The 23402-nt window shown below is 44.2% G+C and overlaps 2 protein-coding genes across 3 annotated transcripts in view; both read left to right on the plus strand.

The window, feature by feature from the left end:
* The window catches only part of LOC149872296 (uncharacterized), a 50535-nt gene extending 42048 nt beyond the window's left edge, over window positions 1–8487 (plus strand). The window contains exon 3 of the mRNA XM_090034214.1: window positions 6404–8487. Within this exon, the coding sequence (XP_089890340.1) occupies window positions 6415–6846 (432 nt within the window). The 5' untranslated portion in view covers window positions 6404–6414 and the 3' untranslated portion in view covers window positions 6847–8487. The remainder of the gene's footprint in view (window positions 1–6403) is intronic.
* A 10582-nt stretch (window positions 8488–19069) lies between these two features.
* The window catches only part of SGPP1 (sphingosine-1-phosphate phosphatase 1), a 40394-nt gene continuing 36061 nt past the window's right edge, over window positions 19070–23402 (plus strand). For both annotated transcript variants that reach the window (XM_090034215.1, XM_090034216.1), the window contains exon 1: window positions 19070–19658. In XM_090034215.1, the coding sequence (XP_089890341.1) occupies window positions 19131–19658 (528 nt within the window). In that variant the 5' untranslated portion in view covers window positions 19070–19130. The remainder of the gene's footprint in view (window positions 19659–23402) is intronic.

Genomic DNA, 23402 nt, shown 5'->3' on the forward strand with positions numbered 1-23402 from the left:
CTGCTTAGTGCTTTAACATCCAAGTAATATCCTCAGTAAGTCCATGGTCACCTTGTTCTATATATTAGTGGTGTTTCATTTTAATCACAGGAAAATGTGGATTTTGGGTTACTTTTTTAAATCCAAAAACTGGGGATTTTTTTTAATCAGAGAAAACCAGGATCACTATTTATCGGATGACCATCTACTTTGGTTCTATGCCTCTATTATGTATTCATGCAAAACACAAATTCTCTAATCTTAATAGTTGTGGGGAGGAGGGCATAGACCTTTGGCTATGCCCAGCAGAGTATACCAAATCTCTTCTAATCATGGAAGATAAACAGCTCTAGCCCTGGCTAGCAACTGGGGAAGGGGCTCTGGAAATCTAAGCCAAAGAGATGTGGCCAAATACTGGTGAATTTTAGACTATAGTAACAAAAATGAGTAATAAGATTTCATTCGGTCTTGACATACTGCTGAGCTGACAGATGGGGTGGTAGAGGGAGGATTCATAACTTTTTACGCTATTGCTAAAAGCTAAAAAGAAAAGTAGGGGAGTTTGGCTTAACACTTTTTGCACTGTAAGCAACTGATAGTCCCACATGTTCCACATGAAACTTTTAAACTACAGTAAATTATGGTTGTGCAGGTTCAAGCTGCTATTAAGAGATATGAGTAATCAGATATGAAGAAGTGAAGAAGGCACAAGTCGCAACAACACTGGTTTTACAACGTGGCTGTGAAAGATTCGTGCTTGAGGGCATACATAAAAATATTCAGCAATGAAGTTTACCCATTCCTTATGTAACACTTTTCATCAGTTGATCTCAGAGCATTATAAAAGAAACTCCATATCCTTACTCTCCTTTTGTTGGTGGGGAAGCTGTGATTGCAGAGAGGGGCAATGACTCGCCAGGATTTACCCTTGCTAGTGATGAAGCACAATGGTTTTCAGAGGTATAAGACACTCCTAACTTCTGTCATCTTCATAGGGAACCAGGGCTGCTTACCCTCTCTACCCTACACCTTTCCTTCCATTTCAGCATAATTTCTATTGCCTCTGTCAGCTCATTCATTAGGCTACCAGAGCAGCTAAAAATCTAGAACCAAATGGGACTGCTTTAATTCTATCACCTGGACCCTTTCGAAAACACAGTACTAACAAACCTCTGATTCAGCAAAAGTTCACGCTCTGTTTGATTTTTGACATTAAGGGTTAAATCCTACTTTCCCTTTGTGCACTCAAGTGGCACTTACAAAGCTGTGTAACTGCAGGTGTTGGCACTTAGGCACAGCCTGGCATCTATGAAGCTACACCTGGGATCAGAAGGCAGCACTCTGACTGCATCGATGGAATAAAATCACCTGGGTACACATGTAATGCTGTATAAGTCCCAATCCTTTGGTCACAGAAGAAGCAGGATGAAGAGACCCTAACTGCTAATAGTTTTTCTGCATTTTGCATCTAATGTTCGTTGGTTAAGCAAAAGAAGCGCTGGAGAGCACTCTGGGCAATGCTGAACACACTGTCTAGTGGTTACAACTCTTGGTTAGAAAACAGGCAATGTATGTTCAAACTCCCCTTGGATGAGGGGGCCTAGAACCGGGGTCTCATGATTCCTAGGGAAATGATTTCCCCATGGGATACTGGGCTGAAAAAGGGAAAAAGCCCTCCTCCCACATTTCACATACATACCAGGGCCATCAGGTTCTGCCACATGTAAGTGCCACATAAACACCTAAAGGTGAAATAGGATTCAGCTCTACGTGTTGTCACATTGACTTCAAAGAAACTACACACAATGCATAAAATTTAACACACAATGAAGTCTTCAGAATCAGAACCTATTTTTCTCAGAAACCAAGTATTTTACTTCAGATTCAATGTGCTTCAGATTTGATTCAGTGCTTCAGAAATATCAGTTAGATAACTTGGATCAAACGTTAATGGTCTTGCAATATTTGTATACATATGTACCCGTGCAGGTAAAAACAGCTTTACGTTTACAGAATGACCTTCTTCTCAGGTATGTAATGTGCAGCTGAAACCGCCAAGTGAAACCTGAATTTAAGATGAAACTATTTGAAAGTCACGTTGTAAAGTTTTAATCCAATTTATCTTAATGAGACCAGATTCTTTCAGAACATGGAATTAATTTGCTGATAATTGGCTTCAGATTCACAGAAGTAGTCATGAAACTTAATCAACATTTCACTGAATGTGTTCTAAGTTTTGGAGTTTGTTACCTCCTCTGGTTTCAGGGTTTGTCACAAATGGTTCAAAAAGTTCCAACACTTGGAAATGACATTGTTCTGATTTACAAGTGACTTAAGCCATATCAAGAAAGTTCACTTGGTATTATAGAATAACCTCCTTCAAGCCAGTTTTGCTTAGGTATGAAAGAACTTCCCTAAATATTTTTACTACTGCTCCATGAAAAATCCCATAATCAATTTTCATCACCATCATTCTATAATGAACTGGGACAAACAACTAGGGAAGAGTATAAGAGAATGGTTTGTTAGAGGATGGATTCAGGTTGGATGTAAGGAAGAACTTCTAAGGGTGACCAGAATCAGCCCCAACCTTGGAAGTCTTAATTACGTAATAATAATGATGAAAGCCGGAAGCACAAATATTTGTGCTGACAGTGAATCAGTAGCAGTTCGGTGCATGTGATATGTCTTGGCTCAGTTTGGAGGGCTAAAAATCCTGTACACTGCTACAGATATCAAGCACTAGGGATGAAATGCTTGTTCCACTTAACATGACTGAGATTTTTGCCATGGATTTCAATGAGGCCAGCTTCCCAGGTATTCTTATTAAATTCATCCTTGAAGCAGCACTGTTAGTCATGGCTATACTGCTTGCCTTTTCCCTCTGCCATTTTTTAACATGTTCTATATATAATATCTAGGGTACCATGAGATCTTTTGATATAAGATATATAATATAAGGTTTGGCCAGGACAGTTCTGGATTTTGTGGGCCAGTCCCAGCTGGTTGGTGAAGATTAAAACAAATGCCTCAGGCATAGGGCACAGTCTGGCAGGGAAGCGGAGCAGCACAGTGTGCCAGAAAGGCAGGTACTGCTGCTGCCTGCTTGCCTGCCTGGGGCACCATACTGCTTTGCCTCCTCCTCTTTCTGCAGCGGCACCACCGCCTTGGGGGCAGAGGGTAGGGTAAGTGTCCCGGATGTCATGGATTTCCTTATGGCCACCCTATGTATACATATGACATTAGGCAGTGTCAGCTCCAGGGTTTGGGGACTTTGAGACTGGAGAGCTCTACTCCCTCTATAAGAGGAAAGGAAATAAGACAGCTATGGCTAGCATCATTTAGCTAAATTATAATATAACATACCCATAACTGCCTCCACTCAGCTTTATTGCTTTAACTGGAATTTATTTATGCTTTGGTCAGATTAATTGGATTAGATGATTACAGCTCTACTCATCTAAAGCATAAGTACTATGTAGGGTATGTCCTGGAACAAGTGGGTCACCCTGACTTTATGCGTTATGGACTTTGGTTTATTAACAAAATCCACACTTGGTGGAGGAAAGGGGGAAGGGTTCTGTTCTACAGTGTAGGAGCTCTGTCCTGCAGAGCCACGAGTCTGTTAGTGGGCTGCATTTTACTTTCAGTTCCCCACCTGGAGATTCAGTGTCCTGTGTAAAATGAATGTAATCAGGGTAGGAAGGAACAGGACTGCAAAACTGAATTTGCAGAGCTGATTCCACAGCCCTTCATTCGGGAGCATGTACCTGGTGGGCAATGACAGCACAGGGCCAGGGCTGGGGCAGATCCACGATCCACTCCGTGCACAACAGATCATGACCTACCTGACTTGGGAGAGGGGAGGAGTGCAAGCTTGTGACCTGGCCCTCATTGCCCCCATCTCACCCCAGCACAGGTGTACATGGACAGCCCCAGTGCAGTCTGGCTGCAGAGCAGCACAGCTCAGCAGGGCAGGGCAGGGCACGATCCACCAGGATCACCCTGCGCTAGTGGGCCATGCCATTCCACAGCTACACAGTACTGGGGCTGCCCCTGCATGCAGGTGGGGCAGCAGGGACAGCAGGCCCAGGTCACGGGCATGCACCCTGCCTCCCTCCCTGGTCAGGCCGGTCACACTTCATCTTGCAGGGAGTGGATCACAGCTCTGCCCTGGCCTGTGCTGTCACTGCCCTGCAATCCTGGCTCCTGGCCCCGGTCCTGCCTGCCTGTCCTGCTCCCAGGTGCCAATCCCCAACCACCCATGGCCCCATCCCCCACTGTGTGCCCGGGAACAGTGGGACCAGCCACATACACCATAGCCCAGGCCACCTCCTGTGCCTAGGCTTGGGGGGAGCGGGGGCAAAGGACCTACTGCAGGTCAGATAAGATCCTGTGGCGTGCTGAAACTGGGCCATTGGTTGCATGTTGCCCAGCCCTGTGCTAAGGGGAAGAGTATTTAGGCAGGGCATATTCAAACTGATCTGCCTCTTGCCCCTCACTTCCTGCAATTTGCTTCATTTAGAGACTTAGGAATCTTACTATGGAGTCCCGCAGGTCCTATGAGTCAATTTTTGGATGGGTAGAATTTGTCATGGGACGTGACATCTGGACTCAATAAGCGGAAAAATTATTTGGAACTGTGAGGATGATCTCATTTTCCTGTACATAAATTCGTGGAGTTTTCAGGTTTTTTTCATTTTCCCTTTTCCCAGTTAAAAAGAGTTTCATGTTCCTACTGTTCTCACAGGGCTGCTGAGTGCTTATGAGCAAGAAAGAGCCACCCATGAAGGTGATGAGGAAGGTTATATTTTTAATTTCCCAGAGCCAAAAATAGGAGCACAGTTGTGGGTGGGAGCTCAAACCATAGTTGATTTGCTTTAGAGGAAGATCTGCAAGATTGACTGAACTTGTTGGCGCCTGGCAGATGGGTTCTACCACTGCTTTTTATAAATTTGGGGAAATACAATGACACATAAAAATGTATCCTTTACTATCACCATATGGCTGCAACCTGAGAACCCCATCAATGCAGGCAGGATTCATCAGTGGCAATTAAACTTTTGTAGAGCTTGTGGCAGGCTGTTGAAGCTCTGCCAATAAGGCTATCCATACCGAGACCAGAACTATATTGGCCACAGAACCTGAAATGGTGTGCACAAAAGAGAAAGGGGGAAAAAAGAGCTAAAGCTAACAAAATAAAGGTGTATGGAAACAAGTAGTACAGTGCAAACACTCAGGCCAGCAATCAGAAAAAAACCACATCAAAGCATGCACCTTCAGCCTACAAGGAAACAAGCAAGAAAAGAATGAAGGGAGCCAGAGAAAGGTAACCTAAGATAAAGCTCTGCCCACAACTGCAGCCCTCCTTGAGCTGTTCTTTGTCTCCTTTTGTTGTCTGACTTAGCTGATTCTTAAAAAGTCTGTTCAGCAGTGGCACATCATTTTAAACACTGTAATAGCACATTGCAAAGCTGCACTCAGTCAAAGCACTTAACAGATGAATCCTTTCATCACCATCTTCTTCAGTGACCTGAGCTCACAGCCAATCTTCTCTAAAACATTACAAATCTACTATACACATAACATTTGCCTTCAGAATAATGAATGAATGATACTCCAACAGGAATTTTTTTTCAAAATAATTTCTCTACCAGTATCATTGTCACAATAGAAATATATTACAGGGCCCTGTTATGCTAGGCCAGTGGTTTTCAATTTGTAGCCTGTAGACCCCTGGAAGTCCACAGACTGTGTCTAAGGGGTCTGTGAAAGATGACTATGATCAATCAAAAGTATGTGAGTACCCACACTTACAATTCAAAGGGGTCCTCACCTCCATTTGAAATTTCCAAAGGGGTCCAACCTTTGGTCAACATTTTTTAGGGGTCTATAAATTAAAAAAAGTGGAAAACCACTGTGCTAGGCACTGTATGAACACAAAATGAGAAACAACCTCTACCCTAAACTACTTACAACATAAAAATTAGACATGTTTTTCTAGTAGTCAGAACAAGAAATGTGCAAATCAGTAGTCCTGGGTTCTAGTTCTGTCTCTATCCCGTATCATCATCGACTAGCTCTCAATACAAGGATGATGTCTGCTAGGGGCGATGACTGGTGAGTTTTAAGGTGGCTGAGGAGTCCACTCTGTGCTCTGCAAGTTTTTCCACAGACATGACAAATAGTGCATTTCGGGGAGAGAGGAGGTGGTGGAGCACAGATGCTGTGCACTTTCCTTCCTCCTCTGCCTTTTCTCGGCTTCCTGAGCGAGTCAGTTCTCTTCAAAGCTGTAGCTTGATGTATGGTGCAGTACCACTGAGACCTCTTACCACCCAGCACGTCCCAATTTGTAGGGTTGATGCCACCCTTCTTAAGGTATGCTTTCAGGGTGTTCCTGTAATGTTTCCTCTGCCCTCTGCAGGTCCTCTTACCATGACTGAGTCAAGAAAAGAGGATGTGCTTCAGGAGATGAGTGTCAGCCATTTGCACACAGTGGCCAGCCCAGCGGAATTGATGTTTCATGATCTTTGCCTCAATGCTGGTTATATTAGCTGCAGAGAGGATGCTGGAATTGGTGCAGTGGTCTTCCCATCTAATGCAAAGGATCTTCCTGAGGCAACACTGGAACCATTCCAGGTGCTTAACATGGCTTTAGTATGTTACCCACATCTCACACCCATAGAGGAGCATGGGGATAACCATTGCATTGTAGAGCAGGATCTTAGTCTCCATCTGCAGATCTTGGTCAGCAAAGACATGGCGAAGCAGCTTTTCAAAGGATATGCTGGCACAGAGAATCCTATGTTTGATTTCTACATCAAGACTGACTGCCTTGGTAGTGGCCAAGGTATGGGAAATGCTTGATGTTTTCCAGGGGTTCTCCATCTATGGTAATTTGTGGGGGGAGGGCAGCATCTTGTGCTAGGGCGGGCTGATGGAGCCTAGGTCTTCCCAATGTTAAGGGAGAGTCCCAGGCTATGACAGGCACCTGAGAAAAGATCAAGGGTGGACTGCAGATCGGTCTCGGTGTGCATGAGGCGTATTGAAGGTCGATGATGCCTGCCTTGGTAACTTTCATTTCGCTGTGAAGGCACCACAGGTTGAAAAGCTGACTGTCCATTTGATACTCAACCCCGGTTCTGGGAGGAAGGCGGTCATGGATGAGAATCAAAAACACACCAAGATACACAGAAAAAAGTATTGGGGCAATGACCAGTATGGATGGTAAATAGGTCTCTCTCTGATCCACTACAAAGGACTGTGGTGGTCATGCTGTCATGGAGTAGCCTGAGGACACTGATGAACTTCAGAGGACAAGTTTATCAGTGTACTGGGCTATAGTTCTGCCTCTATCCCTTATACACGTATACTGAATCTAAACATGCAAATAGTCCCACCAAAGTCAACTGAACTCAGTACCCACTTAATTAAATGCTTGGGTGGATTAGAGCCTATACAACCAGGGACAAGTTGTTATATCCTTCTATGTCTCAGTTTGCCCATCTCTAAAGCATTTATAACAACTACTTGTTTTGTGGTGATATTTTGAGCCTTAATTCATCTTCAGAAAAAAAAATGCATCCAGATTCAAGCTTTATAAAACAGTGGAAAGTAGCGTTCTGTTGGATAGTATTCTCTCTTCAGGTTACAGCTTGGCATTTGTTGAAACCCTGAAATCAGGGAAACTTCACTGGCACATTTTTTACCCAGTTTTAAAAAGGGAACCCTGTTGTTTTGTACAGTGCTACAGTACATAGCAAACATTGCTCGCCATCACTAGCACCAGCAGATGAGGACAGGATGCACTAATCTTTACTGAATGCATTGTTTCTAGCTGTGCTCAGGCCAAGCAGTTGGCATTGTCCTGAAGCAAGCAAAGAGTATAATGTTCTGAGTTTCAGTAATGAAAGTTAAGGATACCTCTTATCTCATGGAGACCTATCACAGAATTGGGAGGAAGACCCATCTTACCCTGTACAGAAAACAGATCCTGGGAGTAGGCATGTGACTGATAGTGACAATGTAACCAGCCAGGTGAGAAAAATTTGACTTCAAACAAAGCAGTTATGAGAATGGTGTTTATGAACAAACATTGATTGTCACAATGTAGAAACATCTTATTCCACTTTGGTTGTGCAGTCTTAATTCAAGAGTGCGGTAGCAAATCTATTATGATTAAAGAGACTTTGTAGTCTTAAGCCCCTATCTCTAAGTGCTTTTGACCCACAAATTCATTATTTAACAAGCTATAATTGCTCACACTTGTTTTCACCCCAAAAGAGAATATATCTGCATCGTCAAATTAAATGCCATTTGGCTGATTTTGATTTTCAAAGAACAAACACTTTTAACAGATCACAAATGCTGTAGATGATTTCCTTATTATACACAGGTACCTGGAACACATCCATTATTAAGTGCTAGAATGTGCCTTTAGTCATGGTCCTGTATAAAGGATAGTTCATATTGTATATACCCCAAGCACAGCCCATTCCAAGTGGCTGATCCAGCACACAGAAGTCAGTGAAAGGTTTCTCATTGCTTTTTAAAGATATTGGATCAGACCCTCAGAGCATGTCCAAACTCTTGTGACTATAGTGTAGTATGGCTGGTAGACAGTCTTCTGGGAAGATCATCTTTTTAAAGCTGAAAAGATGAGGAAGAGGCTGTGATACAGCTTTCTAAAAATAGCTTCCTACTACCTTTCAGGTTCCTCCTGCAGCATAAATGATTTAATTTACAGCAATTTTTACAATTACAAATAGTGGTCATAAAACCAAGTAGACTTCATACATGAACAAAAATGCATTTCCTAAACCAGAGATTCTCAACTGTCTTGGACTTCTCTGTCACTGAATTTGATACACCTCTCACTAGACTTGAGGTACTCCTCCATAACTTTGGCAAATTGAGTGGCACCCAATTTCAAAAACTGTTTTTATATATTTCAGTGCTTATTTCTTTGCAGAGGAGCCAGGCAGTAGGAATGGGGGACTGTCTAGGCAGGCACAAGCCTGAGCCTGTGTTTAGCACTTAGTTTATCTGCTTATCTTCTAATACCTCATTTATCCCCTCACACCTCAGGCCACCCTTCAAAAGATCTGGTGGCACCCTGGTTGAAGTTTTTCCAACTATTTAGTTGGTCTAATAAAAGATCTCACATCTACCCAAAGAACCTTGTCTGCCCCAAAACGTCACCTCTTTCCCAGCCTTGAAACTTGAACTGAGCGTAAGTAGGTAACAAAACCTGTGGGAAGTTTTAAATTGCTCTTAAAAAAATGCACCCTATGTTTTCAGGTTGACTCTCCCCCAAACATGAATCATCTCCATTTCATAATCTTGGTGTGGTTGACCACATCAGAGCAATTTGTTGGAAAACATGCTAAAAGCAGGCTTAGTCAGGATCTGACTACAGTCTTATGCAAGTTAAAGCCAATTCCTTATAACAGCCTGCCTCACTGTCTTATACTACAGGGACACAGGCCTCCTCCATAAAATTCCTGGATGACTGCACAAAGATGGCATGTCCCAGGGAGCATAGGGTTGCCATGATCACTCAGGTCCACTGATGTGCTTCAGAGCTGGAAGTTCACCAATAAAGCTCATCATGGGTGCCTGCTTTTGAGTCCTCACTGTCAGGACTCAAGAGCAGGAACACCGGGGATGAGCCCAGAGTAACTTCACTGATGAATGTTCAGGCTTGGAGTGTGCCAGCAGACTCAGTTGAGCAGGGCAAGTTTATGCCTATGCTCCCAGAAACAGCTGCTGCCCTGGTATAGACAAGCCCTTAGTATGTCTGGATCTCGCAATTCCCTGCCTGTAAAATGGGAATAATAGAGCTTCCCTACCTAACAAAGATGTTCTAAGGCTTCTGCGGCACTCAGATAGTTATTCGGGAAACATAAGTACTTGATTTATATTCAAAAAAGGGAATTAAATTATTATTTTAAACATAATTGAGATCCTCTTTATAATTTATCACTGTTCCTCCTCTGCTCACAGGAATTATGACTGAAAAGGTGTTTACTGTTGATGTGCTATGGCTTTGTATGTGGCTGTAGGTCCATGACAGAAGGAAAAGATAAAAGCAGGATTCATGCAGCGATTTTATAGAGAAAAAGCTTCCAGTGTAGATCCTTTATTCTCACGAGTTGTTTTTTCTTCTTTTTCTCCTTTTTCTTCACGTGTTGGTTACAACAAAAATAATAATTGGTGTCTCATTTGCATATAACTAGCTAGCCATTCAAAGTATTTGCATTTCCAAAACCACATGCAGATGACAACCTCAGGAAAAAAATGACAAGCCTTTATAATATCCTAATTCTGAATGCAAAGTATTCACCATTATAACAAGCATTATGCTTTTGGTTTTGTTCATTGGAGATCATCACATTCATGTTATTTGGTACATTAGCTTTCACACTTGTTTGAACAGCAAGTTAGATTTCTGATATATCCAGTGAACTATCCTACTCATGCGAGCATACTACAGGATTTTAGTAGTACGTGAACAATGATGTCTTGACTGAAAAACCTAGCAATTCTACAGAACACTAATAATTTAAGAAAAATTAAATAAATGCAAACAAATATGAGAAAGAAAAGAGACACCTGAGGAAAACCGGTGTCCCTCCCAACTATGTAGTTGGTCGAGTAAATGGTATCACCCACAAACACCCTTGCCACTCATAGAAATAAAAAACCTATTATTTAATATTAACCTATAAGCACTGTTATAAAAATAAGTAAATAATAGAAAAGATGAAAATTCTAGAGATTGTAGCAGGTTTGTGAGGTTGATATTTTAGTAGGTAACATTCTTGTCTGCAATGAGGACATCAGTAACAAATGGACAAACAGCAGGCTTCAGTGTTTCAAACCTACTTTTTCATTTTTTTCCTGGAGTGTAAGATGGCTGTAGGACCTTATCTAAATGAAGTGTTACATAAGTTCATTAAATGTATTTAGCTGAATTACTGTAAATTCCTGCAGAAATAATCAGTGGAACTCATGAGCAGTGACATTCCTACAGAGATAAGCTGAATTTTAATACCTCAAAGTGCTTACTAAGAAAGCAATGTGCAGGGTTCAGCAATGACAGAACATAGCATAATTGAACGATAAACCATTAAGTAGACTCTTACTACCCTCACAATGTTGTGCTCTTTCCTCTAGATTTCTTATCAGTTCACATTCAAACAGGATGTATCAAAGCAAAACAACCTATGGTACTACGTCTGTACTATGAATGTTACATAATCCCACCTTCCCACTGTTTTTTTCCTTTTACTAAATAGAGACACCTGTCTGGCTTCTCAATGCCCAACATTTCTGTGCTGTCACAATTATTTTTTTCATTTAGATTTAAATTAATTTCAAAAGGATGCCTATGAAAGACTGCAGGCCTGCTAATATTAATAACAAAATAAAATCCCAGCAGCCTGAAAGCAATATTTCAACAGGAATTCAGTGAGGCGGGCATCTATAGACACCACTTTATCAGCATGGGAAATATACTTTATCAAACAGATATTTTGCAGTGTGCAGAAAAGGTCACCAAATTCAAGCTATTCAGACCAGGGGGAAGAACAAGTTTGTGTCCTGGAGCCTGCACTGTGCATACCCTGCCGTCTGCCGCCAGGGAGATCCAGCTGTGGGACAATAGCAGAGCAAGGGAAAAAGTCTCTCAGGTCGGCCATTTGCGAGCAAGTTAGGGCTTTAATAGGACATAACCAAACCCTAACCAGTGCCCAGAAAGCAATAGGCAGCCAGTGGCGATCCAGAGCATCCAGGAGGTACTCTACTCAATAAAAGAGCTTCAGTCATTTAATGGTTTTTCAGATATAGCTGTATGTAGAACAAGAGTCCAGAGTAGAAAAATCTATTGGAATAAACAACTATAAATAATCTAACAGCTATCTCAATTTAACTGTACTAAAATGTTTTGTACTGTACTAAAATGACCTCATAACTTTGGATACTAATGGCTTAAAGTGAACTTAAACAGACTGCAAACAAAGCTAAATGTTTACTTCCTGCTTTTTTAATGGCTCATCAAATATATATTATAAAGACAACTCTCAAAGTATCCTTTGCAATTAAAATGTTAGGTGGATTTTTTTGCATTTAGCTATACAGCATATTATATAATGACTTGTACTTCCTCCCAGAATTCATCATCCAGTTAATTAACACCCTGAAGCATCTTGTACATTTTAAGACAGTTTGTCCCTGGCTCTGTGCAAACATGCAAAGAAGAGGAAAGGTGCATGGATATTCCTGTATCTCCTCTCCTTGACTCCGTGCCAAGGAGCCAGCAAAATAGAAATCTTTAAACATAAGGAGTGTAAAGAAACTTGCAGGGTTAGCAGTAACAGAGATGCCACCACACTCTTCAAAGAGAAGGTGAAAACAATAGGAATACTCCCCCTCTCAGAGCACCAATGCCTTCTCCAATGGTGGTTCATTTTGGTACTTTCCAGGGCTCTAGTAATTCAAAACCTTATTCATCAAAGCCTATTTCCAGTATGATGACTACTACTTCATGATTATGTATTATCCAGTTCTCATTTAAAGACTTCAAGACACGATGAATCCACTTTTGGAGTTTGGTCTGTTAATTCCCTCCCCGTGTAAAAACCTGTGTCTTCCCATTTGAATCTGTCTGGGTTTCATATTTCAGCCCCTGGTTCTTGCCATACCCTTCTCCACCCTCAGGCCCCAGGGGAGGTGCACCTAGGCCAAGGGTCAGTGAGGACATAGTCAGGGAACATCTAGAGGGACTGGATGTATTCAAATCAGCTGGTCCGGACGATCTCCACCCCCGAGTGCTGAGGGAATTAGCTGAGGTCATTGTGGGACCCCTGGCACAGCTTTACGAGCACTCGTGGTGCTCTAGTGTGGTGTGGGAGGACTGGAAGAGGGCCAGCGTGGTTCCCATCTTCAAAAAGGGGAAGAAGGAGGACCCGGGAAACTATAGGTCGGTTAGTCTTACCTCGATCCTAGGCAAGTTGTTTGAGAAAATTATGCTGGCACACATCCACGAGGGGCCAGCAGGGGACTGCATGCTTAGGGGCAACTAACACGGGTTCATCAGTGGCAGGTCCTGTCAGACCAACCTGGTGGCCTTTTACAATCAGATCACCAAATCCTTAGATGCAGGGGTAGCTGTGGACACAGTCTTCCTGGATTTCCGGAAGGCTGTCGACACTGTCTGTCACCCTGTTCTCATTAAAAAATTGGGGGACTGTGGTGTCAACACCCACACAGTCAAATGGGTCGCCAACTGGCTGGAGGGCTGCACCCAGAGGATGGTGGTGGATGGGTCCTTCTCAACCTGGAAGGACGTGCGCAGTGGGGTCCCGCAGGGCTCAGTCCTCGGGCCTGCACTGGTCAACATCTTCATCAGTGACTTGGACGAGGGGGTAAAAAGCACCCTATTCAAATTTGCTGATGACACTAAGATGTGGGGGGATGTGGGCACTCTAGAAGGGAGCAATAGGCTACAATCGGACCTAGACAGGTTACAAGGGTGGGCGGATGAGAACAGGATGGGATTCAACACAGACAAGTGCAAAGTGATGCACCTCGGGAGGAACAACCGGCACCATACCTACAGGTTGGGAAACTTCCCTCTTGTCAGCACAGAGGCGGAAAAGGATCTTGGGGTCATCATTGACTCCAAGATGAACATGGGCCGGCAGTGTGGGGAGGCAGTCAGGAAGGCCAACCACACCTTGGCATGCATCCACAGATCTATCTCAAGCAGGTCCAAGGAGGTGATCCTCCCCCTCTACGCGGCACTGATCAGGCCGCAGCTGGAGTATTGCGTCCAGTTCTGGGCACTGCAATTCAAGAGGGATGTGGACAACATGGAGAGGGTCCAGAGGAGGCCACTCGCATGATCAGGGGGCAGGAGGGCAGGCCCTACGAGGAGAGGCTATGGGACCTGAACCCATTCAGCCTCCACAAGAGAAGGCTGAGGGGGATCTCGTGGCCTGTTACAAACTAGTCAGGGGGGATCAGCAGGCATTGAGGGTGTTCCCCCGAGCACCACCAGGAGTGACCAGGAATAACGGTCACAAGCTGGCAGAGGGTAGGTTTAGGTTAGATATCAGGAGGCGCTACTCCACGGTCAGGGCGGCTAGGATCTGGAACCAACTTCCAAGAGAAGTGGTGCTGGCTCCTGCCCTGGGGGTTTTTAAAAGGAGGTTGGATGAACACCTTGCCGGGGTCGTTTGACCCCAGTAACCTTTCCTGCCATGGCAGGGGTCGGACTAGATAATCTACTCAGGTCCCTTCCGACCCTAGAAACTATGAAACTATTTACCACAAAACAATGATTACCGGGTAACAGTTTTAACCTTTAATTCTTTAATAAGTGAATCCCATATCAGCCCTTCCATTATTTTCTCCAGAAACTTGTCTAAAGGTCATCCTGGGTCCTGCTTGTCCATTTTGAAATGTAGCACCATATTAGTATGCTTATTCTTATTCATATGGACATATAAATAGAGGAATAGGGGCAGAAGGACAGGGAAGTGAAAAGAACTGATAAGACAACATTAGCTTGACAGGCAGTGGCATCAGTTATCTCTTGCTGTTTTCTGGAAGTCACTGGCATTCTAAGATTTATTAAAAATCAGTGTCCGTTCTCCAGGGATCTCATAAGTAAGCGACTCTAAAACACTTTGGTGCAAATTAACTGGGCCTGTTGATTTAAAATGTTGATTCCTGGTAGATATTATTTAATATCCTCCTTGATTACAAATGAACTGAAAAATAGGTCATCATCCCTATGTGATACAATCATTCTGTATGTTTTCCAAATGCAAAACAGAACTATTTACTGAACATTATTTTCCCCTGCATTATTACTAATGATTTTACCACCTCCAGAGAGTAATGGGCCTGAAGCACTTCTGTGATTTCTTTTGTTCTTAATATAATTTTAAAAATCTCCTTTGTATTGTACTGAGGCCTGCCAACCATTCTTGTGACTCTTTACTGTAAGATACAAAATACCTTCAGCTGCTCTTGACTTCAGCAGAAGCTGAGGGTGCTATTTATCTTGCCTTCAGATAGAAGATGACTAACAATTGGCCTCACCTGGAGCAGTGTCCAGTTTTGGGTCCCACACTTTAAGAAAGATGTGGACGGAGTGAAAAGAGTCCAACAGAGACTTACAAAAATGATTAGAGGCCTGGAAAATACGATTTATGAGGAGATGATGAATGAACTAGGATTATTTAGTCTGGAGAAAAGAAAACTAAGGGGGATTTGATAAGAGTCTTCAAATAACTAAATTAAAAAAAAGATGAAGATAGATTTTTCTCTGTGGCCATAGGGGACAGAACTAGGAGCCATAGCTTCAAGCTGAAGCGGAGGAAATTTGGGTTGGAGAATAGGAAGAACCTTCAGAGTATGAGCTGCTACCATACATTACATATATTACACATTTAACTGGTTAATCATGCAATAAAGTTAAACTGGCCACATACGCAAAGTTATTATCATGCCATAGAAGTGTCCATCCTGCTATAAAAAGAGCCAACCAACTTCAGAGTTAATGCCTGAAAACAGGTAACAACTTTATAGCTGGTTTGTAGCCAGCGTGAATTTGCAGGCATGGCAGGACATAATCAAGCATTGGAACAGGCTACTTGTGTTAATTTTCATAGGAAATCCAGTGTGTTGGAGCAGATTTGATTAATTGAGTCAGCTGGAGCACAGAAATTGATGCGCTCTGGCAGCCTTCCACGTCATGTGTATCAGTGTCCCCACATGTCTCTGTGCTGAAAAAATGGTGGTGGGGCACTTTGAAATAAAACATCTTCAATGAGCTTTAGTTTAAAGTGCCCTGCTGCCATTTTTTCAGTGTGAGGACACACTGGGATGCTGATACACGTGATGCGCAGGCACATTTAATTATCATGGCTTGCTAATTAAAAGTGCCTGGCATCATGTCCTAGAGCACATGTAAAAATGCCCAGAGAAACTAAATATTGGACCATTTGGTTCATCATTACTGATTCAAACCTTTAATGCAGGACTAAAGGAACATGTGACAGGGCCTTATTACATGTTAACAAATGTTGATCCACTTCCACTTAGTGCTAGTTTGCAGGCACATCCTCAACTTCAGTGGCACATCTGTGGTGAGTGGCCGCACCTTAATGAAACAGGAGTTGAGTTGTGCAGATCAAGAGATAATCCTGCCCTGAAGCGGTGTAATTCTGAGCCCTTATAACAAGTGCTTAAAACCACTTAAATGTGTTAACAGGCAGACAATCCATGGGTTAAGAGATCCAGGAGCTATCCAATATTAATGTGTAACAAGGCCCTTAGATATCACCTACATACCCTGAAAGACTTTTTTAAAGTGGTGCAGGGACCTAAATAAACAAACCAACAAATAAATAAATAAAGATTTCTGTTCGTCTCATTCAACAGTATTTGCTTATGTGTTTCAACAAAGCTCCTGAATGACAGTCTGGATGGAGGCAGGTTACAATGGTGAAAGCACATTAGGTTTTTAAGAAGATGTACACTTAATTATAATGACAACAGGACTAAAGAAACATCTTTTGATTATTTTTTGCTAATTTGCTGTTTTATAAATAATATAAGATGTAGCAAATTAATGAACATTCCAATAAGGTTGTATTTGTTTTTGCTTTGATCTTAAACCGAATAATGTAGCACTAGGCCGCTATCATAGTACTAAAGCTTCTAGTTTTGTTTTAATAGAAAACAATTTGTGTTGTGTTATATGTGATGATGCCCATACAATCTGCACCTCCCTTTTCAAAATCCTAGATTTACTCATGGGTTCTAATCTTGCAAGCTTTTACATGAGTGGGTTTAGACACAGTTTCATAATTCACAGTTTCAATTAAGTGACATCAGGGCCAGCATCCGAATTCATTGCTAAGGGTGTCAAAGATCTCATGTAGGAGGTTTGATGGAAGGTCGAGCCCCAAGGAAGGCTTGAGCAGGTGCTAATTCTAAGGAATGTTAGTCTGCCTTAAGGGTAATTTGTGCTAATGATCAGTCACACACTTAGAGCTAATACCCTCTCTCCTGAGCACTGCTCAGACCTGTTGCTAGAGGGCTGGCCAGCAAGAGCATGGCTAGGGGCTTCAAGTACACTCTATGCCTGCTGTGCTCATAGGCTTTCTAGCTAGCTACAGCATAGGCCAAGAAACAGAGGTGAAAGGGGCCCCCATGATGCTTGGATTGCCCCTTCCATCCCCCAAATTGCCCCCATTGCTCCCCCCATCAGCTCTTGGATTCCTCCCTCCACCCTGCAGTTGCTTCTCCCACCTACTAATTGGCCCCTCCACCCTGGGATCACTGCCCTGCCATCCAATGAGCTTGAGAGCAACAGCAGAGAGATGTTCTCCTTCCCTGCCTGCTCCTGGGCTCCCTGCAGCTTGTACACCCTTGGAGTACACTCATTTCCAGCCCCTACTGGGCCTTGCAGCAGCCTGGCAGCTCCTTGCCCCCCTCATACACTTTCACCATGCTTCCCCTCCAGTTGCAGGGCCTGGATCAGGGCTTGCAGGGGCAGCATGATCTGCAGGGGGTCCAGGAACAGGCAGGGAGGGGGAACCCCTCCATTAGTACCTCTACCACTCTCAGGTTGACTAGGGCAGCAGAGCAGTGGAGGGGCCAATGGGTGGGCAGAAGGGGCAATTTGGGGACAGGAGAATGAATTGGGTGGCAGAGGGGGCAGGAGCCTGGCAGTCTTGTATTCACCCACCCCCCTCTTTCCCCTGCAATCCTGCCCCTTCCCCTCACTCTCCTTTGCCCCTGTTCCTTCCCTCCCTACTCACCCCATCACCACCTACCTTTTTCCAGGTGTCAGTCGAGGGCTGCATGGTCCTGGATGATTGCTAGCCCACCTGGGAGCAGTGCCTTCTGGGATACTGGAGGACTGCAAACAGGTGGCTTGATCTCAGGTGAACAACCAGAAGTTTGCTTAAGTCAAGCTAGGCCACCCGGCTCAAAGCTAATCCTCACCCAAAGCAGCATAATCTGGGGCTGTGCCACATGTTTGAATGGAAGCCGGGAAGAAACCAGCTACAGGGCTGTTACACATTTTCAAGCACTAACTTTGTAGCTGGTGGGCTCTTTCTACACCCCAAGGGGTATTTTTATGACATAATAACAAGTTTATATGTACAGCTGGTCTAAATGTACTGTTCGATTCACCAGTTGTGTGACCATTACTTTGCAACAGTGCTGGCCTGTCTCACTTTATTATGCCATTTACTAGCAATTTGGGTGATAGGTGTAACATGGTGGGGGGCCTCTGGGGCACTTAGCCCTTGCTCACAAGCCTGCTTGTACCAGCCTTCCCCTCTGAAGTGCTTGAACTGTAAATCAGGGCAAGGCTGTCTGAGGGGGCCATGCTTGAGGGACACAGCAGGGCTGCTTCCAGGGCTCCCGCAGCTGGAGTGGCGCAGCCAGTGCCTGTGGGCTTGGAAGCACTCAGCTGCCTGGGGAGCTGGGAGATGATGCAGGGATCCTGGTTTTCTCCGATTAAAAGAAAAAAAAAAAAAAAATTCCCCAATTTTGGGGTTAAAAAAGTAACCCAAAATTCACATTTTTTCATGCTTAAATTGAAACACCACTAATACACAGTATATGCATACACACTTTCATATATATACATACATACACGCACACGCACACACACATGCATACAAGGATCCTGGTTTTCTTTGATTAAAAAAAACCCAACTCCCCCATTTTAGGGTTAACCAAATCCATTTTTCCAAGATCAAAATGAAACACCTATATATATATAGGGATTTTGGTAAACCCCAAAATGGGGGATTTTGCTTTAATCAGAGAAATCCAGGACGCTTACAGAAGAGACACCAGCTTCTGTCTGGGCAAGAGAACAACTCACCACATGCCCCCTCCCCCGCTCTCCACATGCCCACGGATGAAGCCCGCGGCAGTCATTGGCTGCTCGCCCAGCTCGGATTGGCCGCCCTCGCTTTGGCGACCAATCCCGCGGAGCCTCCCCGAGCTCGGCCCCGCCCTCACTCTCGCGCCTCGGCGCGGTGGGTAGCGCGCATGCGCGGCGGTTGTGGCAGTTGCCGGCGGGGGTAGCGGGCTTCCCTCACGGCCCGGGGATGGCTGCGCTGCGGCGCCTGGTTGCCGGCCTGCAGGACCCGCGCAAGGTGGCCGCTTTCCAGCGGCTGTGCGGGGTGGAGTCGCTTTCGGGCGACGCGAAGCGGGTGGAGCGGCCCAACGGCGTACGGCGGAGCCCGGACGCGGGCTGGGAGCAGCGGGCGCCGCGCCGCAACTCTCTGAGCGACGAAGACTTGCGGCAGGCGTTCGCCATCCGGCGGCCCGCGCTCTACTACCTGTTCAGCCTGGGCACGGAGCTGGGGAATGAGCTCTTCTACATCCTCTTCTTCCCCTTCTGCATCTGGAACTGGGACGCGTGGCTGGGCCGGCGCCTCATAATCCTCTGGGTGTGGGTCATGTACCTGGGTCAGTGCACCAAGGACATGGTGCGCTGGCCGCGGCCTGCCTCGCCGCCCGTGCTCAAGCTGGAGGTCTTCTACAACTCCGAGTACAGCATGCCGTCCACCCATGCCATGTCAGGCACAGCCATCCCGCTGGCTCTTGTGCTGCTCAGCTATGGCCGCTGGCAGGTAATGGGCCCCAGCCTTGCCAACGGAGGATCAGCTCCCCTAAAATGAGCGGTTATCGGCTCTTTGGGGGTTATTGTAGCTGATTGTTGTGGCCCAGAGCGCCCGGCAAGGGAGGCGGGAGGGGGCGCCAGGGCACCAAATGGGCTGTGACGGGCAGCTGCTGGTTTATTAATGTCCGTACTTTAAAATTCCTTGCACTGGTACTAAATATCGATTATCAGTATGGTTGGGTAATCATTGGCTATTGGTATCGGTCAAGAAAATCTGGATTGGCACACCCCTAGTTGCCGTCTTCTCGTGTGTGGCTGTCATAGTTTGGCTTTCTGCGACTCTGTCCTCTATTGATACAAAGAACGATGCTTTTATGTCCTGTGTTTCTCTCTTCAAGAAAACCAAAGGTGTCCATTTTTGTATCAGTAAAGGACAAATGGATGGCCACCTTAGCTGTCATGAAGAGCAGATAAGGACAAGGGTGTCCCTTCAAGGTTGCATGCACATGGCCAGGAAATGGGAGGGACGCTGCTGCCGCAGGTGGAGTGCAGGTAGCTGAAGTTCAAGGCAGCGGCAGTAATGGTGTGAGGCGAGCCAAGGGTGCAGGGAGTCGCTTTTGGGATGAGCTGCTAGTGGGGAGAGCTAAGAGTGGCAGCTGCTCAAGGCTTGACCGGTGGGGGAGCTTCAGTGGCTAGTGTCTGGGCAGAGTCCTGCTGGTCTGTTCTGTTGGTGCAGGACACTAAAGGCGGGAATGCTGCCCTGCTTTGTGCCGGCCTTAGTCCCCCATGAGGCACTAATATAGGCCTCCAAAGCCTGTGTCCCAAGCCCCTGCAGTGAGCCATTGCAGACATGACAGCTGTCAGGGAGCCCTGCCTTCCTCGAGCCCCTGAGCTCTGAGCATTGCGTCGTTATCACCGTTTGACCCTTGCTCCCGTCCCTCTTGGCTTCTTTCCTTGTCCCCAGAAATCAGTTGCGATCTCCTTAGTAATCTCCCTTCTTATTAGTTTTCCTTTCTGTGCACTGGCCCATGATATCCCTTGACATAGCAAAAGGCCTGTTGCCATGTTCAAATTTGAGTCCCCAAACAGGTGCCCACTATTGCTTGATCTGTAGCCTTAGCAAAGTCCTCATTGGTCCTCCCAGATGTGGGTATGCCGGTAGGGGTTGTGTAATTTGAAAGTTGCCTCCATGTTCACCCAGGGGGTTGGTGTCATTAGAGTATCTCCACAGTTGTGGTCTATCCCCAATAGTGATAAAATCCTGTCCTATGGGCCAGGTAGCAAGAATGACAGAGAACCCAATGCCTTCCTGCTGTTCAGGTGTGGACCCATGGCCACTCTTTTTTTTTTTTTTTTTATGTATCAAATAAGCCTGTGGTCCAGGTGGTTGCTTAGGGGCTGGTGTAGTATTTCTAGCTTCCAAGTGGAGGTCAGTTATTTTTATGTGGGGCTAACAGTCTCCTTGGTGTGCAACAAATCCCCCTGCAGCCTGTTCTTGTGAGACTTTGAGCCTGGCTGCTCCTTACCCAGTGAATTGGACAAATTTTGGACAAGCCTCTGATTGTTTGGCAAGCGTTACAGTTTTATTGACTGAGAATTGGATGGGGAGCCAGGAATTTTCAAGGTTTTTTTGTGCTGATTCCACTTTTGCCTCTGACTCATTTTGTCGCTTGTGCTTCTTTAACTCTTTAGTTTCATTTTTTTCTAATATGAGACTAATACTACATTAGGGACTTGAGTATTACTTGCATCTTGCTGTTAATGAAAGTCATGCTAATTATTACCAGAGACTGGTCTCTGAATCCTCTATGACTTGCCCCTCCCTCATCTAAATCTTAATATGGAGTATACTGCATCTCAGGCTGACAAAGTAAGTTTAAATAATATTTGTGCAATAATGAAAGTCTCAGCTTGTTGCTGGAAGAGACTTCTGTAAGTACATGAGGTTCTAGACTTTGTCCTATACCTCTTGGAGGAGCATGGAAAAAAATTATTCTTTGCTTGCATGTACTGTTGAGAGAAATCACTACACAGTGAAGTTTTAGTGCATTATGTATAATTTGAAGGAGTCTATTCTCTTATGTCCATCACTTTCTTCCCTTCTCCCCTGCCCTCCCCTCCCTTCCCCTTTCATAGTATTTAGCCTGTTTTGTATTGTTTTTCATGTAGTTGGGGAATTTTGAGGAAGTGTTGCCAGGAGAGCAACATATAGGGCTTGAAGGATTTTTATCTCTTTTTCTCAGTCCTGTTAATGGTTAGTGATTGTCTGCTGTCACAAAAATGCTTTCTGATTTTTATCTCAATTGGTGAAATGGGTTTCCCGATAAGAGAGAATTGGTTGATGATGATGTTGGTGTGGTATACTGGGTACTACAGCTAGTCTGCTGCCTGTGTGCCACGAGAGACATGGGCAATCTATGTGTGGCACTTGATAAATTTGGAGGGGATAGGGCAGGAAGCAGAAAGCACAACAGTAGGTTGGACAAAGGTGGGGTGGGGAGTAGAAAGTAGAGCAGTAGATTAGGTAGAGGAAGGGGATTGGAGTGGCACTCTGGCAGGGTGTGGGGCTAATTTGTGGCACCTAACAAAAAAGTTGGCCTCCACTGTTGTGTTGTATAATTAAAAGGTTGATATTCAGTTACTTAACCAAAGTTCAGAAGATGAACGTTGTAAAAGTACTAGTGCTTTTCTAATGACAGTTAAAGTGACTTTTCACAGTCTTATTGGTGCTATGGACAGCCAGTAAGTAATATGAAGGTGTAACTTTATGAAATACTTAGGTAGTTTTTAGTCTATGATTGTTTATAGTTCTACACGTTGATGGTAAGATCTGCATGAAACGAAACCTTGAAGTTGGATGTGTCTTTCCCAATCTTATCTTTGGCTCTGTGCTGCTTTTATAGCAGAAGCTACAATAAGCAGCCTAAACCCTTCACCAAAGGGAAGTGGGATGTGTTTTCCTATTTGAAGATTATTTGTGCAGTTCTTGACTGCTGTGTCTCATTGTTTGCTAAGGAACATATAGAGAGAGGCTTGCTATTCTTATTTTAGAGGCTTTCCATCATGCAATAATCTCAACTTCTGCTAGAGGTTTAACTCTTCTCTCTTGTTTGGTAATATCTCACAATGTAGCAATAGTGCTGTACCTAACTGATTTTTTTTTTTAAATGCAGTTCCAAATAAATGTGATTTCTTTTTAGCACTAGCTTCCAAAACTCATTTGCAAAGAGTATTTAAGATTGGGCTAAAGCAATGTAAATATGATTGAGAGCAGAGTTCCTTTGAACATCTTGCAAAAAATTCCTCCTAGGAAGCTGTGTGTTCTCTTTAAGAACGCTGGAAGAATTTCTTTTGACTTCAGTACTACAGGACTGGAAACGATCATTCTGCTAAAGTGCATTCTGTTCTTCATTAGAGCTAAAGTATGTGTCTAATCATAGTAATGTTAGGTCAGAATCTGTGTTAGTAAAGTACAAATCTTGTGCATTCACAAAACAGTTTTAATGGAGTATTTGCAATCTCTAGCAAGAAAAAGAGATCCTAAATCCTTTGAGTGAAGGGGCCTAAGCCATCAAATTCTATAGAGTCCTTTTACTGTAGTGTAAATTCCTGTACTTGTGTCTTATCATATTAAAAAATGTGAACTTATAGATGAAGACCACTCTAGTGCTTCTGCTGTTTCCTATTGTTTATCTAGGCAGTAGAAATACCATTTGATAAGAGGTTGGTTAATCTTGCTACCCTGGAAATAGTG

This window comes from Crocodylus siamensis, chromosome 2 (genome assembly GCF_052110815.1).
Source record: "Crocodylus siamensis isolate JL-2025a chromosome 2, ASM5211081v1, whole genome shotgun sequence".
NCBI classification, from domain to species: Eukaryota; Metazoa; Chordata; order Crocodylia; family Crocodylidae; genus Crocodylus; species Crocodylus siamensis.